The sequence below is a fragment of the Lissotriton vulgaris genome, chromosome 11 (assembly GCF_964263255.1).
Source record: "Lissotriton vulgaris chromosome 11, aLisVul1.2, whole genome shotgun sequence".
In the NCBI taxonomy this organism is placed as follows: Eukaryota; Metazoa; Chordata; class Amphibia; order Caudata; family Salamandridae; genus Lissotriton; species Lissotriton vulgaris.
In genome coordinates, this window is record NC_141699.1 from 661,598,016 (window position 1) to 661,615,166 (window position 17,151).

The following is a 17,151-nucleotide window of genomic DNA, read 5'->3' on the forward strand; positions in this document are numbered from 1 at the left end:
GATGCATCCTGAGGTGAGAGCATGTTCATGGAAGATAGCTTCATTGGCAGGAGCTGCAGGAGGATAAATATGTTGTCAAGCCTTGCCAAATTACTTAGGTGTGAAACCACAGTTTGCAAAGTTGTGTCAGCCTTTTGTAAAAATAAAAGAATAGGATTAAGTGCATTAAGTACTTCTTTGATCTCTTTTAAAAGAGATGACTACCCTGACAGGACAGCTGATTGGTGTCCCATAATTTCAGACATTTTAGCATGTGTTGATGTAATTGCTCCCATGGCCTGCAAAACTAGATGTACTGGTGGTATGGAAGAATTATAAGGAGCGGAGCTGTGATTGTTATAAATCGTGGACTAGGGTGCAACACTGAGAGCAAGGGACAATTTCATTCAGGAAGCTTCTCCAATAAAGCTGTGTTATTCAGTCAGTTTGCAAGCCAGTTGTATTTCTTTCTCATAGGGGCCGCCAGGTCAAAGATGTACGCCATGTTGCTCTCCTGCTCTTCCATAGGGTCTAGTCCATATATTGAGTCTGTTTCTAACTGGTTTATATATGAATAGCATTAGTTGGAGGGTCGCTAATTAAGGCCATTCTGGTATTGGGTTGATATTAGAACAAAGATTTGACTGAATGGCACTTAAAGTACTAAAAGAAGAACGCAACCCTTCTGGAATAGCGATTGAGTTCACTAAGGCCTCTTCTGATCAGTGTGACAGATCATGTTGATGGTCTGAGTGGCGCTCTGAAAATTTGTTAAGTGATAGGATTCCGTGGAAAAGCAGTTCTTGATTGATAACCATTTAATCATTTTTAAGGTAATTGTTCATGATAAAGAGGGTCCATTGAAGACTAACGGCCACATGCATCATTGCACCCGTTTGCGATTCCTAAATTGCGAAAATTAAGGAATCGCAATTTAGAAATCGCAAACTGCAATGCATGAACAATTCGCATTTATTTTTGCGATTCGGTATTTTTCCGTAATTGCGATTCACAATTTGCGAATCACAATTAAGGAAAACCCTTCCCATTGATTCCTATGGGCCAAAAGGCTCATAGGAATGAATGGGAAGGCATTCACATTTTGCGAATTTCAAATTGCGATTCGCAAAATGTGAATGCAATTTCAAGGGTGCAGGGGGGGTCCAAAGAACCTCTCACTGCACCCCTGAAATGTAACTTTAAATGCAATTTACACACACACATGCCCCAAGGGCATGTGTGGGTGTAAATTAAAACTTTCAAAAATGCAATTTGTGCATAGTTGAAACTTTTCGGTAAATTAGCATGAAGTACAACTTCATGCTAATTTACCACTTCCAAATTGCGAATTCGCAATTACAAAATGATCATGCATTGCATTTTAGAAATCTGAAATTGCGATTTCTTAAATGCAATCGCAATTTTAGAAATCGCAACATGGTTGCAATTCCTAAAATTGCGAAATGCATGATGCATTCCAAATTAGTCAATTGCATTCGCAAACGGCCGAAAATTGCGATTCACACCGTTTGCGAATGCAATTGACTTTGATGCATGTGGGCATAAACCCCTGTTGTAGAAGGTGCACAAACAACAGATCTAACTTACTCTGTTAATAAATCTTCATTGGTGGTTCTGACAATGCTACCAGAGTTCATAGGCTGTGGAGGCTTGTCAGGAAGCAAGGGTTTCTTTTGAGAGCGCATTTCTATCTCCAGGGCCTATCTAGGAACAGGTATCCAATGATGATGATTGTGTCAGTCAGCACAGGATGGACAGGATCACAAACCAAATGCCACCAGCATGAAATTTGAAGCCAAACTGCTTTACCTGAGCCTTCCACTAGCCATAACCCACCTTCGCAACCAGAATAATACACCTGCCTACACACCCCTACACCGCACCTGGGTCCTGCTGAAACTAAAGCCCTGAACTCTCCTGTGACTGTGCTGAAATAACGTCCCTCACCCCCACCTTATCTGAGCCCTTGATTACAGAATGTCTAGATGCACACAAAGGGAACCTTGTGAAGTGGGGATTTCCTCACTCCTTTTAACTGCCACAGCTGCTGACTTTGAGGCTAAATTATACACCAGAGCCCAAGGAGGTGATTAGTGGGTGTCAATGGGGCAAAAAGCTAACAAGGCCACTCCAGTCCCCCTCAATCCCCTTCAGTTGCTGGCCTCGACTCCAAGGAGAAGCTCAGGCAGTAGTATCGGGGCCTGAGCCCATGAGTCAAATCTGGCTGAAGCTGGATCAGCAGCGGCAGGCGGCCACCTCATAAACAACCGGCCTACAGGCCTTCAAGACGCGAAGAGGTGAAGGCAATATAGCAAATAGGGCGGTAATGCAGAAGCGTAAAAGGACAATTTCTTTACAGCCACACAGGAAGAGGGGAGGGGGAAGATCAGAAGCAAATGAATGGAACAGATGCACAGGAGAAGAGGCAGGTACTTCAGACAAGGAAACGGGCAAACGTTAGCCTGACACAGCAGGTAACACCACCAGCGCACTATGAGAACGCACTTCTCAGGCAAGCATGAGCACGTAAGTGCACTGCACATACAGAACAGAGCGCAACAAATTGCCAACCATCCAAACTGCCGAATAAGGATCTTTGGTACTCTGATCTGGAGTACATTTACAACAGTTTTGGGTTCCTTGTGGCTGCAGTCACTGTAGAAGGGTAGTTTGTTGAATCTAAAGGGGCTTACTGTTTTTTAGAAAATGCATGTCTCTCTCTTAACCCGTCCATGCCTCTCCCTTAACTCCTCATTACTCCCCCTTAACTCTTTATCTTTTGTAGTAAATATTCCAAATTTTCCAGCCACTGTCCTCTGTCCCTACCACAATACTACTAAAATGTAAAATTACATATGAGGAGATTGCCGCACATAAAAGATAGGAGAAGTGGACATGGAGATCTTTGCACATTGCTATGTGAATATCATTTTGTAGTATGTTAGTAGTTATTATAGTATTACCTACATTCTAAAAAATTAAGTTTGTGAACTTTCCCATAAGTGCTAATGTTGAACCAAGACATAGGATGGGATAACAGTTGGCAAGAAATTTGAAACCAGGAAGACTTTTCTGATGACTTTCTTTGGTGTTTCAGACCTTTTCTTTAGCCCAGAGTGTCCTGCGCATGTTCAGTATAGTTTGCATAAAAAGGACTGAAGAGGGTGTTACAGAAAGAATAACTGTGAATTCTTTCTTTAGCTGGGAAATTGTAATGTTACCTAAAGACTGTTTCTTCTTCAGCTTTCCGAAGAACTTATATTTGTCTTTCACTTGCAATTTTTGTTCCATTATGGTTTAATTAGGTTTAGCATAGTTGATTGACTGTATGATTCTTGACATGGTCTGTCTTAGCAGTTCTTCTTCTTTGTTCTTATGTTGAGATATTAATTTCAGGGTTTTTTATTTGTCCGGGCTTTAGTTATTCTTGTGCTTTTTCTAGATGTCTCTTGGTGAACTCAAGTATCTTTCCTTTCAAGGTGAAGGGAAAGAGTAAAAAAAATTAAACTTGTAGTTGTGGCAGATAAATGATGGTGTTTTTTTTAATTAGTGGGCAATCAGGACTATAGCAGCGGAAGGAATCAGTAATATTGGACAGATAGAGTCACTGGTGATGGGCGACACACTGACATCATTACAGAATTGCTTAGGCTTCACATCTTTGCCAACTTTTTCATCACTCCCTCACCACTATTACAGCCAATAGCAGTGGCATCTTGGCCATACTAACACAATTACCACATCCACAGTACCGCTCCAAGCTAGCGTTTGTTTTTGTGAAGCTGAAGAGAAAGCAGGGTCACCGATTGAGTTATTGACTAAGGCCATAAAAAGTAAGGGGATCTTATTGGTGCTGCCGCACATCCCCTTTCCCCATATAAACACATTTTGGCCTCGGGGGTAAGCTTCTCTAGGCATAATAACTGCAGCTAGCTGGCATTTTTTTTTTGACTGTGGCATTTTTTGCAGATAACATTTTGTTTTTGGCCCCACGGAGGTCCCTCTGGGTCTCCCCCATGGGGCCTAGGGTGTCAGAGTAGCCATACCCTGCAACCTTATATCATTTTCCTTTTTATAATTCAGGGCAGGAGACTAAGTCCCCAAGCCCTGTAATTGCTTCCAGAAAACTTTTTTTCATACTTTTTTCATATTGCTGGCAGCCAATCAGAGCGCTCGCTCCAGTGACTCGCATGTGAGCAATATGGCCAATGGGAAATAAAGCTCTCTCGGTCGATCATAATACTCTATTTTAAACTGGTGCTCCTGAAAGAGACTCAAATCTCTTGATATTCTTGCCGACCCAACCGGCACGATATACAATTACACAAAATCACAAAAAGCACAATCTGTGGACCATGATTTAGTTTACAACCAAATTTGCTGTAATTCAATTCAACAGATTTTGCTATAACATTGCTTAAAGAAGTCTATAAAAAATGCATGGGGTTGTGCATTTTGGGACCTCTTTTTTCTCAACACCCACTTGACGGCTCACCCCAAAACCATCCAAGCACAAGCTGGTCAAAATGTATAATCTTTTGGAAACTTTTGTGGAGGTGCGTCAAACGGTGCTAAATGTATTAGCAACACAAAAAGTGATTTTCCTATGGAGCAGCTGACTTAACTATAACTACCTAGTGACCACCACTAGGCAATATAGACACCATTAGGTTATATATACCATATAACACCAAAGAGCACACATACATAAAAAAGTAAAAACTATTAGAAATAGCACAGTATATTCAGTTTGGTTAAATGGAACATTTTCATCTGTTAAATATATTAAGATAGCAGCTCATGAAAAATAAAACTCCTCAATACAATCTGTCAATTTACATCTATTAACACATTAAAATAGCAGCATGTTTGAAATAAAACTCCTCTACAAAAAGCACATGCAAGATACTGCCAGCAGCGCAGCACACTAGCAGCATAGGGGTCCATAAAAATAAAAATAAAATTATTTTTATACATGCTTTGCGAATCTTATCCACATTGCCATCAGGAACTTAGTCAGACAAAATACCACAATCTGGCTTGAGTCAATCTGCAGTATTCTGATCTCCTCTTGGTTCTATCTTATGCCCAGGTTTCTACAAAGGGGGACAATCCACTTAGTATGAGGCTATTTCTAAAATGAACAAAAGAACAGTACATGGATGCGCGATTCAGAACTCCCTTGACAACACGTACAAAGGTCATTAGCAGGGACCATTTCTGTATGCTACATCCTACTAAAGTGTTTTACAGGTAAGAATCCATACCTAAAATAAATAAAAGCATCACATAATGATCCCTTACATTGCAAAATGTTGTCAACTGCAACAATCTCCCAGAAAATGGCTTTGATGCTAGCCTTTGAGATTAAGTGCGTGGTCTTGGGGAGAACCGTTGATTATCAAGGCTCAACTTCAGAAGTAGAGCATTTCACAGTGCAAAACCACTGGATTCTACTTACACATTGCGGAGACATGAGGTCTCTCAGGCCCACCCGGTAGGATTCTGACACTGCTGTAGACAAGAGCCGGTGCCAAAAAATTAGAAGTCTGTCCTCAATCCTGTGCGTGATTTTTTTTGTGCCAGATCTAAATAAAGAGGTGTCAATAGGCCACTAGCTGGGAGGTTTATTAAGGATCTTAAAAAGTTATGCTCCACTGTAGATAGGCTCTGGGTTTGGTACTACCCCATAGCTCCACACCATTCGGGACCGACCCTAGAGCCTTGACATTGTAAATCTCTAATGCAGGGGCCCCCCCTTCTGGATATAGTTTTTCTGTGGAGTTTACCTTTATTAGATGGGTGTTCAACCAAGGGCAACTCTTCCCTTTCCACTTGCCAAGCCCAACATACATTTCTTGTACGTTTTAAACCTAAATAATCAAATTTGGCCATCGCATCTAAGGGGCTATCACCCACCAACATCCAGCTTTTGCAAAGGGTTGTCTTTTGTAAGGAAAGGATCATGCATTTGGTCTTGAAGCTATTAAGCTCCAGACCCCACTCAACAGAGAACAGCTGAAAGGCATTCAAAAGCTGTTGGAGTCCCTGTTGTGATTCAAAGATTAACAAAGTTTCATCTGCAAAAAGAAGATTTGGCGTGTTTCTGCCCTCCTATTTTAGGTGCAAAACATCAATCCTTGTTCAAAAACTTGATTACACCATTAATATATTGAGTAAACATCTTTGGTGCCAAAACACTCCCCTGTCTTACCTCCGACCCAATCAATATGGATGGGATCAGTCAACGCCCCTTCCTTCCCATCTCACCTGAGCAAGAGTATCAGTATGTTGCCTCATATATATATATATATATATATATATATATATATATATATATATATATATATATATATATATATATATATATATATATATATGTATGTGTATGTATATATATGTGTGTGCTGGATTTAAACATCTATGGACTTTAACTCTGCTGAACAGCAGTAAAGAGCCTGTGCATGGTGTGGAACTGACATATTCGTAATTGGCATATTTTATTTACCTACACGTTTCCAGTGTATTGTAGAAACTGTACACAGGGCCTCTAAGTCAAATGTCACTAGTGTGCTGTACCACCTATTGTGCCATCTGCTACAGTGACAGTGTAAAACTTGGCTTCAAACCTACCTCTGCAGCCTGACTTTAGCAGTATAAAAACTGTGATTTGACCTGTAAAATAAACCCTATTGACAGGTCAAAACCTCACTTTTAAATATTACTGAGGCACACCCAAGTAGACCTAGTTATGCACAAGCCAGAGTGCACGTTATTTAAAATTAGAATATATGCAAGTTTACCACTTTAGATATATATGAAATTAACATATCCCTTCAGTGTGCAACCACATGACAAGCCTGATTCTCCTAGGAAATCATGGTAACAGATATAGAACCCTTTGGCTCAGTTACTTATGCATACCCAAAGAGATACACAAGAAATACACATGCGGGTTCAATATTTATTGAAGCATTGTGATTCTTGAGTAAAATATGTGCGCTGCAATGATTAATAGAAAGAAGCAGAATAATATTATTTTCATTATGAGAACGGTGACAGAGACGAACAATTCAACAATTTCAGATTGCAGAAAACTATATGCTTGCTTACAAGAACTGTAGTATAGTGTACTCCTACCTAGCGCGCTCTACCCTATCTTGTCTAAGGTGATTGGATCTGCCAAATCCCTGCCCGGATGGTCTAACTCCCGATTACCTGTGGGTAAGTGTCAGCAAGCATCCTTCACATGAGGTTACAGGAATCAGGAATCCCCATGTTGCCTTTTCAAAATCCCAGTCAGGCAGCTATCGTTTATTCTATCATGATAGTTCTGTTTCCGAGCAGGCAGAACAAAAAAATAACATCTTGCATGCTGAATTTAGCATTAGCATATCAAGAACAGCATCAGAACAACATTTACCCAGTTAACAGATTAACTAATTTTAACCACTTTTTAAATGGTCAGCAGGAGCTGTCCTTGCCTAAATTTCTGTGGCAGCCGGTTCAAAAGGTTGAGTTCAAACAACCTAGATAAAGGTATCTAGAAGGAAGCCAAAGTAATATGACAGAGTGGGGCTCAGAACATATCATAGCTCAGCTACCAATGCAATCTAGCTTGAACAAACATCTCTGTTTACTTGAATCTCCCCTAGGAAGCTCCTGAGTCCAAATAACACCACTAAACAAGAGGTTTTGGCCTTCACTACCCTCTAGTTCCTTCTGTTATTAGTACTGCCATAAGCAACCACTGTTTTGTACATTCTTGGTTGGATGCATTGTCACTGGATTTATGCAGCAATGGAGGACCAAATTATGCAGCAGGGTGGATCAAACTATGTGGCAAAAAATGCAGCATTGTTTTAGAATGTTGCCATTTTCGCACACATTAATACAGTCCGAGAAAAGGTTAAACCTCCTTACTACCCATGTAACACCTGATTGCAGCAACACCTTAAAGGGTAGCTTGAAACAATGGAGCAAATTAATCATTCTTTCACACAGCAAGGCATCTTGCTGCACTGCGCTGCTCTGCGTGAAAGGGAAAAGGCAGGAATATGCTGTATTTACCAATATACTGCACATTCCTGTCCTTTCCTAGTGCTGGCGCATTTCTGGCTGTCTAGCATCAGCCTAGGTACCCTTGCGTCATGTTGCCAGGGTACCTGCGGTGTAGGCAGGATTGTTTTGTGCAAAAAGGGACACTTTCCAGCACACAAAACAGAATAAAAAACTAGGAGAAAGCTATATTTCTCCTTGTTATGACTCGATTGGTGAGGCGTGGTATTTTGATGCATTCCCAAGGCTACTATTAATGGTAAATCTGGGAATGCACTTAAATCCGTGAGTGGATGCATGGGAGCACCCACACTTTCACCATGGAATGCCTGCATGCATAAGCAACGCAATGCAGCGATTTGCAATGCTTTGCGTTACACTAGATTTATCAAGCCATGCAGGGCTACTCAAGGTGGCATTGTGTGGCACAAGGGCGACGCAAGTCCTTGATAAATTTGGCCACTGTTTTTTGTTGGAATTAGCACATTGTCTACTCCAAGGTGGATTATCTGGCAACAGCAGTAATTCCACATTTATGTGGAACACCCGACAGCCACTGAATGGCATAATGCCAGTGTTTCCGTTTATATGAAACTGTATCGAGAGATAATCAGTTGAAAAATAAATTGTATGATGAAAGATCCCAAAATGCAACGCATGTTAAAATACTATTTACATTTATAATTTGACCTAAAACAAGACAACGGTTTTGATTTTTGTGATAAAGAAATTCCACCTGTGAAGCACAAAAAGATTCTTGAGAATTACTTCTGAAAAACTCGTTCATTTTAAGATGCTAGCACTGCGGTCTTCTTAAGGGCAAGGATAAATTAAATTGTGCACATACCGAGGCGCAGTTGCTGTCTGATTTATCCTCCACAAAGTCGATGCGACATAATGCCCTCTGATTTTGTAGCCAGTAGTCTGTAGATTCCAGCGGACTGTCACTGCAAAGAACCTGGCAATGGAAAAAGAAGAATACAGCATGTAGAGTTATTTTTATTCTTCCATTTGTACTTCTTTTAGAACATTGTGGTACACTATAATTTAAGGTGAGCTGTCAGCTTACCTTAACGTAGTTAATTACCATGTGTGAGGGAGCTTTCAGGTGAATGTCATTCATGGAACACTTTAACAAAACCAATGCAGTGTGAGCAAAACAAGAATGTGATATCTACTGCACAGCACTCCATCACATCTGTTAAAAGAGTAAGTTAAAGGAGTACAACACCAAATCCAGAGCCATCATGAAACGCAGAGATTTGAGATTTCAAAAGGTCCAAAAACCTGTTCCCCACAAGCTCCAGCCTGGCGGCATCTATCTTGCCCTGACTGCCTAGCCGTGGTTCGGGGAATGCCAGCACTTCAAGCCCCTCCCCTTCAAAGTTCTGTATGGTAATGCATCGATACCTCTTGAAAATTGTTCCACTCTACCAGCCAACTCCCATGGTTGGGCTTCATGAGTCTAGTACCCCCAGGCGGCTAACGCAAATGATTCACTTAGCGATCTCCCTTGTTGGGAAGGGGGAGGCTTAGGAACTCCATTCCCACCAATCTCATACTCAAAGTCAACTTCCTGAACTCACCAAAGGTTTAGACCCATCTGTTGCAGAATGCCTATAGCTTACTGTATGAACTTTTCCCTAGGATTGGATCCCTCATCTTTTACCTCCCATCAAACATTTATGTTTAGGCAAGATGGTGTCAGGCTGCAGAAAGGATTACATTAACGAATAAATGTAGAAAGTACAATCCAATCATATCTTCAAAGTATGAGTCCAAGAATAGTTGTTGGAAACAGGATTTATTCCACAAGTAGGACCCACGACATGAGACATGAACAGTAGGGCAGTAACGGAATAATAAAGGCAGTGACTGAAAGTTGCACATTAACATTTCCTGAATATAGAATTAACAGAAACAAACCTTCCATAAAGAAATACACTCTCTACACCCCCCTCCTTATAATAAACCTAAAATAAATAAAAAAAAATAAAAAAAACACATTCAATAATAAACAAAATCATCAGAACGGACAGGATTTCTGACACGAGAACTGCATCTAGTTGGTGCATGATCCCCAGAATTACCACCAATATTTTCTACATTTTCAACATTTCGACAAATGACAGAATTAGAATCACCACCCCCAAGATCCCATGAAGCATGAGAAGAAGTAGTATGCCCAATGTCATTTTTCTGACACATCTTTTCAGAATCAAGCCAACTGGAATCAGTTTTTTTAACAGATCTATCACAAATGGTTTTCGCCTGTTCTTTCGTAATCTTCACAACAGCATTTGTGTTCCACCATCCACGACCCTGCAACATCACAGCCATCTTAGAAACTTTTAAAACTTTCGCAGGCGCTGAAAACTTTGATTCACCTTTCGTAACTCTTATGGGTTTTTTTATGATTACCCAGTCTCCAGGAGACAAAGAAGTAATTTTAACGTGTTTTCTTAAATTAAAATTTCTCTTATATGTTTCCTGTTTGAGTTCAACCTGTTTTCTGAGTTTGTGAATATCCAAACCAGGACTTTTCTCTCCAACTTTCCCCTTCAACCAAGCAGGGTTAAGAGAAGAAACAGGTTTTCTACCCCTGAGCAAAAAAATAAGGAGTGACATCCGTGGTAGAATGCGGAGTGGTGTTGTAACTCCAAACTTTTTCACAAAGATACTTGCAAACATCCAAATTATTAGAAACAGCAGTTTTAACACCTTCTTTCAATAGACGGTTAGCACTTTCCACCAGACCATTTGACGAAGGACTATATAAGGGTACTAACACATGTTTAACCGAGGCACCACTTAGGAAATTCTCAAATTTGCTGGAAATAAAATGAATACCATTGTCTGTTACAATTTCAATAGGAAAACCCTCCACCATGAATAAACGTTGCAGAAAAGTAATTACAAAAGAAGAATCCGGCCTCATAACAAAAGAAAAATAAAGCCACTTGGAAAAGTAATCAATGATTACAACTAAATATTTATTCTCAGAACTAAGCAAGTTAAAAGGACCTGAAAAATCTAAGCCCAACTTTTGCCAAGGACCAGCAGGCCAATCAACAGGGCACAAAGGTGAAGTAGATAAACGCCAATGCTTATCAGAACATAAACATTCTGGACACTTGTTAACAAAGTCCTTCACCTGTCCATCAATGCCAGGCCACCAGTACAAATCTTTAATCTTCCTGACCGTGCTCCAAATCCCTAAATGCCCCTCATGAGCAAGTGAAATGATCTTAGAAATAATACCTTCAGGAGGAACCACTTTGTCTTCCCTCACCAAGACATTGTCTACTATAGACAAATCCGCAGCCACCGGAGCAAAACATCTATCTGCATTGACAAACTTCTATCACAGGGCCAACCGTGCACCAAGAATTTTTTAACCCTGCGGAGACAAGGATCATTGTCATCTGCAGCTAACCAGTCAACTTCCGAAAGCTTACCACCCTCAGCCAAGTAAGATATGGTAAAAACAATATCAAAATCATTACTCTTCACCTCAGGTTCAGCATCCGTCACATCTAAAGGGATACGAGACAAACAGTCCGCCCTGACATTTTTTCCGCCAGGAATATATTTGTTGTCGAAATTGTACTACTGTAATCTAGCCAACAATCAAACCAGCCCAGGAGAAGCTCTATTAGAAAAGCTATCCCCTAACATATAAATCAAAGGCTTATGATCAGTGAAAAGCTGAAAACGAGAGCCCCAAACGTACATGCGGAACTTCTCAACAGCCCAGCAGCATGCTAAAGCCTTGCGTTCTATTGTGCTATAGTTAGACTCAGCACTATTTAAAACCCTAGAAGCAAAGGCTATAGTGTATTCTTGACCCCTAATCATTTGACTCAACACAGCTCCTAAGCCTCTTGAACTAGCATCTACTGTGACAATAATCAACTCTCCAGAGAAAAAGCTCTAATAGCAGGCGCATCCAAGATCAACTTTTTAACATTAACAAAAGCTTCTTGTGTACTCTTTGGCCAAATACATTTAGCATGTTTTTTCAGCAAATCTCGGAGGGGTTGTACAATTAGGGCATATCCCTGCACAAAACGAGCAAAATACTCACTGAGTCCTAAGAACGCACGCAAAGCATCTTTATCCTGAGGCCTTGGTGCATCCTTGATTGCAATGATTAAAGACATCTTTGGTTTTATACCCTCATCTGATATATTGTGACCCAAATAATCAACGCAATGAGTAACAAATTTACATTTCTTCTTGTTAACAGTCATCCCAACACCCTGAAGCTTTTGTAACACACATTCAAGAAGACTGTAATGGGATTAAAGAGAGGTAGAATGAACTAAAATATCATCCTGAAACGCCTGTATGCCCTAAATATCAGCAAATAATTTATCCATAAGACGTTGAAACACGCTGGCCGCGAAAGCCAGTCCAAACGGCAAGCGTTTGTACATAAAAACTCTGAACGGAGTGACAAACGTAGTTAGGTGTTGAGATTCTTTTGCAAGAGGAATCTGGTGGTAAGCAGATTTTAAGTCAATAGTGGTGAAATATCTGCTACCACCCAAATTCGCTAGTAGTTCCTGAATTCTTGGCAATGGGTGGCAATCTACCAGAATATTACGGTTGAGTGCCCTCAAATCAGCATAGAGACGAATCTTGCCAGAACTCTTCCGTGCCTAAACACTAGCTGAAACCCACTCTGATGATTCCACAGGTGTTATGATGCCTTGAGAACATAAGTCTGAAAACATTTTTTTTAAAATCATCATGAGCAGACAACGGGATAGGTCTACACTTCTGAATTACTGGAATGGCATTATCCTTTAGAATAATATTGTGCTGAAAACAATTAACGAAACCAACTTTGTCAGAGAATACTGAAGAATACTTAACCAGCAATTGCGACAAAATAGGGTTATCAGATGTTAATGGGACCTCATCCGAAATGGAGAGAACAGGAAATTCTCCTAACACAACAGGATCTGCATGTCCAGGTTTAAGCATAATACCCAACTTCGCTTGATCCTGCCAACCTAAGCTATCCCGGCCATTAACAGCCACATGGTATAGAAATTGAAAACGTCGCCAATAAATGTAGAAAGTACAATCCAATCATATCTTCCAAGAATAGTTGTTGTTGGAAACAGGATTTATTCCACAAGTAGGACCCAAGACATGAGACATGAACAGTAGGGCAGTAACGGAATAATAAAGGCAGTGACTGAAAGATGCACATTAACAATTCCAGAATATAGAATAAACAGAAACAAACCTTCCATAAAGAAATACACTCTCTACAATGAATCAAAAGATTTTAAATTGTATTGGTTGGGCAAGATTATTTTAACCAATAAAAATAAGAAAAGCAGCAGAAATCAAGGGCTGATTATGACCACAGATGGTAAATAGGGTGAAATAGGCTAAGTTGATAAAGTTACTAATAGCAGTCCTTTCCATCATATTTAGATTTTGGAGTGGTAACTAGGTGAATAGGCAGCCTTCTTTAATAGCAAAAAGCTACTGTATATATCTGCAAGCACTACTGGCAAATGCACTTCATGACTTGGTCATCTACTGGTATTACCAGTGAATCTCCAAGTAGTAGATGGTTTTATAATGGTGCAGAGCTGAAAGACGGTTTGGTAACCCTATTGCTGAACATTTCTGGATGATACAGCTCTAAGGAAAGTATTTTAATTCATGGTAAATATACACTTAATCCCACTAATTGACACAGATATGCTTCTTCAAGTGTAATTCCCTTTTTCAACTCATTTCACATGTCCAATGCAACGTTAGATTTTATGTTGTACATATCAGAGGCCATATTATAAAAAGTGCTCTGGGGGCACAACAGCAGTGTGCCGCCTCTTTTTGCACTCCGGGGTCCCTTTGTTACTACAGATGGGACCGCAGAAGGTTCCCCTGCCCCTTCTGTAATTCAGGCCACACCAGCACCAAATGTGCGCTGGCCCAATCCCAAAGAAGACTCTTTGCCTCTGTGCCCATGCCATATTACAGACATGGGCAAAGGGGTAAACAAGCTGTCAAGCAGGTCAGAGGAGCAGTGACTGTACATCACAAACAGGTGGTGCACACTCAATGTGTCCCCCTGACGGCAACCCTTTAGAAGAAGCCCTGTGTACCGCAGGCCTTAAACCTAAAGGCTTAGGGCTATGTTTATGAGTGACTAGGTAGCCTGTCAGAACTTGGGAGGTAGTGAGGGTGACAGGCCTCTGAGGCCAGTGTTGGGATTTTACCAGCCGTAAACAAAAAGGATGATGGCTGGTACAGGTGACGTCATGAACCTGCGCTAACCATCACACAAATGTTACTACCTGCCTCAGACTGTTGCTTGATCCTCACCTTCAGTAGAGAGTGTCTTTATTATACATATAGGGCTAATAGTATATCGTTTAGTATTAGTATAATAATTAAAGGCTAGGAAGATGGAAAGCAGAGCCCCAATGCCATTATGGGCAATCTGCGCTTGATCATTGACTTTTTCTATGAGAAGAGGGATATTCCAGGCAAGTGTCTTCACTTCCCTTCTTGCTTATATTAATGAATATTGTTCTTTGCACCATTAATTGCACACACACCAAATTGTTTTCTCAGTTTCTGAGAGCCTTGAAAGGCTTTTCTGGAGACAAAGAGCTGAAATTACAGATCTAAAAAAGAAGATGGGCTTGGGGAAAAAGCTTATTCACACATTTTGTGTTTACATATGGAACAAGTTAGGACCAATGGTAATCTTGGTGTATAGTTTGCTGCATCAAGTTCATGAATTTAGCATGAGACAAGTCTAAAATATTATGGAGGTAAGTGGTATGGGATAGAGGGTGGTAGACTTAGCTGGGATTTCTGAAATAATTAATTGGAGCAATACTTTATCAAGAGTGTCTACTGAAAGACTGCCAGAATATTAGAGGTAGAACCCTTATTTATTGGGTAAACGTGGAACTCAATGGAGCGACCCTGTAGATTCCAAAGGTGCTCTTGGAAGTGCATGTAGTGGAACACTCTCAAAGTGCAGTGACTACATTATCTTAAAGAATCCTTATTTGCCATTCGCTTGTAAAGCATCAAAGACATGACAGAAATTACTACGAAGGCTAACATAATCCGAATAGCAGAGGCAAGTAAAGATAGTATGAAAGAGTGTAAAGAAAGAGTGGAGAAAAGGTGGAAGTGAGTAGAAGCAGGGGACAAAAGCTGATCATGTGAGGCCTTGCTGGTCCATTGAAATATGCAATGTTGGAAGAGTGGGTAGGCTCTGTACATAACAAATGTACAAGATATGGAGCAGACCAATGGGAATATTAGATGCAGGGGGATCGAGTAGGGAAAGGGTGAAATATAATTAGAGATTTGGAAGGTATCTAGCAATTAGGAGTCGATTCTGCTTTTTGAGTGATTTAAATTCATCGGGAGAGTGTTGAGAGATATTAGAGATTGAATAAGCATTGTTAAAAAAATATCTATGATTTGAATTATAGGTAATTAGGATGGTGGTAAAGTAAGGGTACGCCTCTACCCTCCGCTCCCCGCCTGTTTCTATGCAGGCAACAAGCCATAGATGATGACAATAGAAGGAAGTAACTTTAAATTGTTGTAAGTACTGCATTCATAGCCTATGATAGACAAAGGTGTTAGGAATCGCAGCAGTGACTGATTTAATAAGGACTGATCAATGGGGGATTATAAATCTATTTTTTACTTGTTTGCTACATCAGATGATGGGGGTTTATTTTGAGTTAACATGTCATTTTTGCGTTTGAAAATCTAGCTGACACAGTTCGTAATGTTTGGTTTAAGGCAGGTTGATAATCCTAATTTATTATGTGTAATGAGAGATAGGGAGTCTAAAACATTGTTTTGGATTTTATGTGCTTTTATGGTTTTTTTTTAAATGTCGCTTTGTATATATTTGTTTCACAGGCATGATAAAGTCCTCTTTGAAGGATGAAATGAGTAGGCTGGGATGGATGTTTTGTATGTTAAGAATAGACTTTGTTGAAGACTCCCCTCTACAACTGTAGTGTATTTTAAGAATAATTGAAGATTTAGCTCACCCAACGAGGTGGACATTTTTTGTTTATATTTTTTGCATATGTGACTTTTCTTTTTTTTTATATGCATACTACCTCAATGCCCCAGTGTAAATTTGGATAGCGCTCTCTTTTCTAGTTTTCGGGTTTACATAGAGTATATTAAGTACAAACTCTGGATGTTAAAGGGACATATAGCCTCAGGTACAACAAGTGGGGTCAGAAAAGACAGTGATTGGCAGGCTGTATTGGAGGCACTGACAGAGAGGGATACATCAGAAATAAAAAAAGAAGCATGTACACAATTAAATAAAGATATAGGTGCAAGTAAATGTCTATGAACTCTCGGAGCAAAGAACAGGGCAGGATTAAGCTTGTTTTAGACTAAAACTAGCTGGACAGTGCTAATTTTAGCAACATGTATCACATGTTTTATAGATTGTCCAAAGGGTATTCTGGGTATTGTAGTTTGTTTTTCTGTTCCTGTTGTGCCGCTATAAGCTTAAGTTAAATGGGAAAACAAAAAAGGAAGCCCGTAATCACCGTCATTGCCAATATTTTCCTGCCTGAGGGAGGGGTAGCGGAGCAGGGGCTTCAAGCTCCAGGCTTCCTTGGGGCCTCTGACGCCACGACCGACGCTGGCATTTCACACCAGGAGGAGCGCTTAAAATTATCACCAGGCTGCGGCAGCGCCGGAAGCCCGTAATCACCGCCACTGTTTTCCTGCCTGAGGGCGGGGGAGCGGAGCAGGGAATTCAAACTCCAGGCTCCCTTGTCCCCTCTGATGCCACCACTGATGCCAGCATTTCATGCCAGGAGGGGCGCTTAAAATCATCACCAGGCTCCGGCAGCGCGGGAAGCTCATAATCACCCCCACTGTTTTCCTTCCTGAGGGAGGGTATTGTTTCCCCCATTCTTAAAAAACCTGGTCTTGATTCTTCTCTCCCTTCCAACTTCAGGCCCATCTCTCTTCTTCCCTATCTTGCCAAAATTCTGGAATCCTATGTCACCTCCTGTCTCTCTACTTGTGTCGAACAGAACCAACTCCTTGCTT

At 40.5% G+C, this 17,151-nt stretch overlaps 1 protein-coding gene across 1 annotated transcript in view; it reads right to left on the minus strand.

Moving 5' to 3' along the window:
- Positions 1 to 17,151, minus strand: part of SPHKAP (SPHK1 interactor, AKAP domain containing) — a 1,527,314-nt gene that overhangs the window by 973,482 nt on the left and 536,681 nt on the right. The window contains exon 3 of the mRNA XM_086943759.1: positions 8,906 to 9,016. Within this exon, the coding sequence (XP_086799885.1) occupies positions 8,906 to 9,016 (111 nt within the window). The remainder of the gene's footprint in view (positions 1 to 8,905; positions 9,017 to 17,151) is intronic.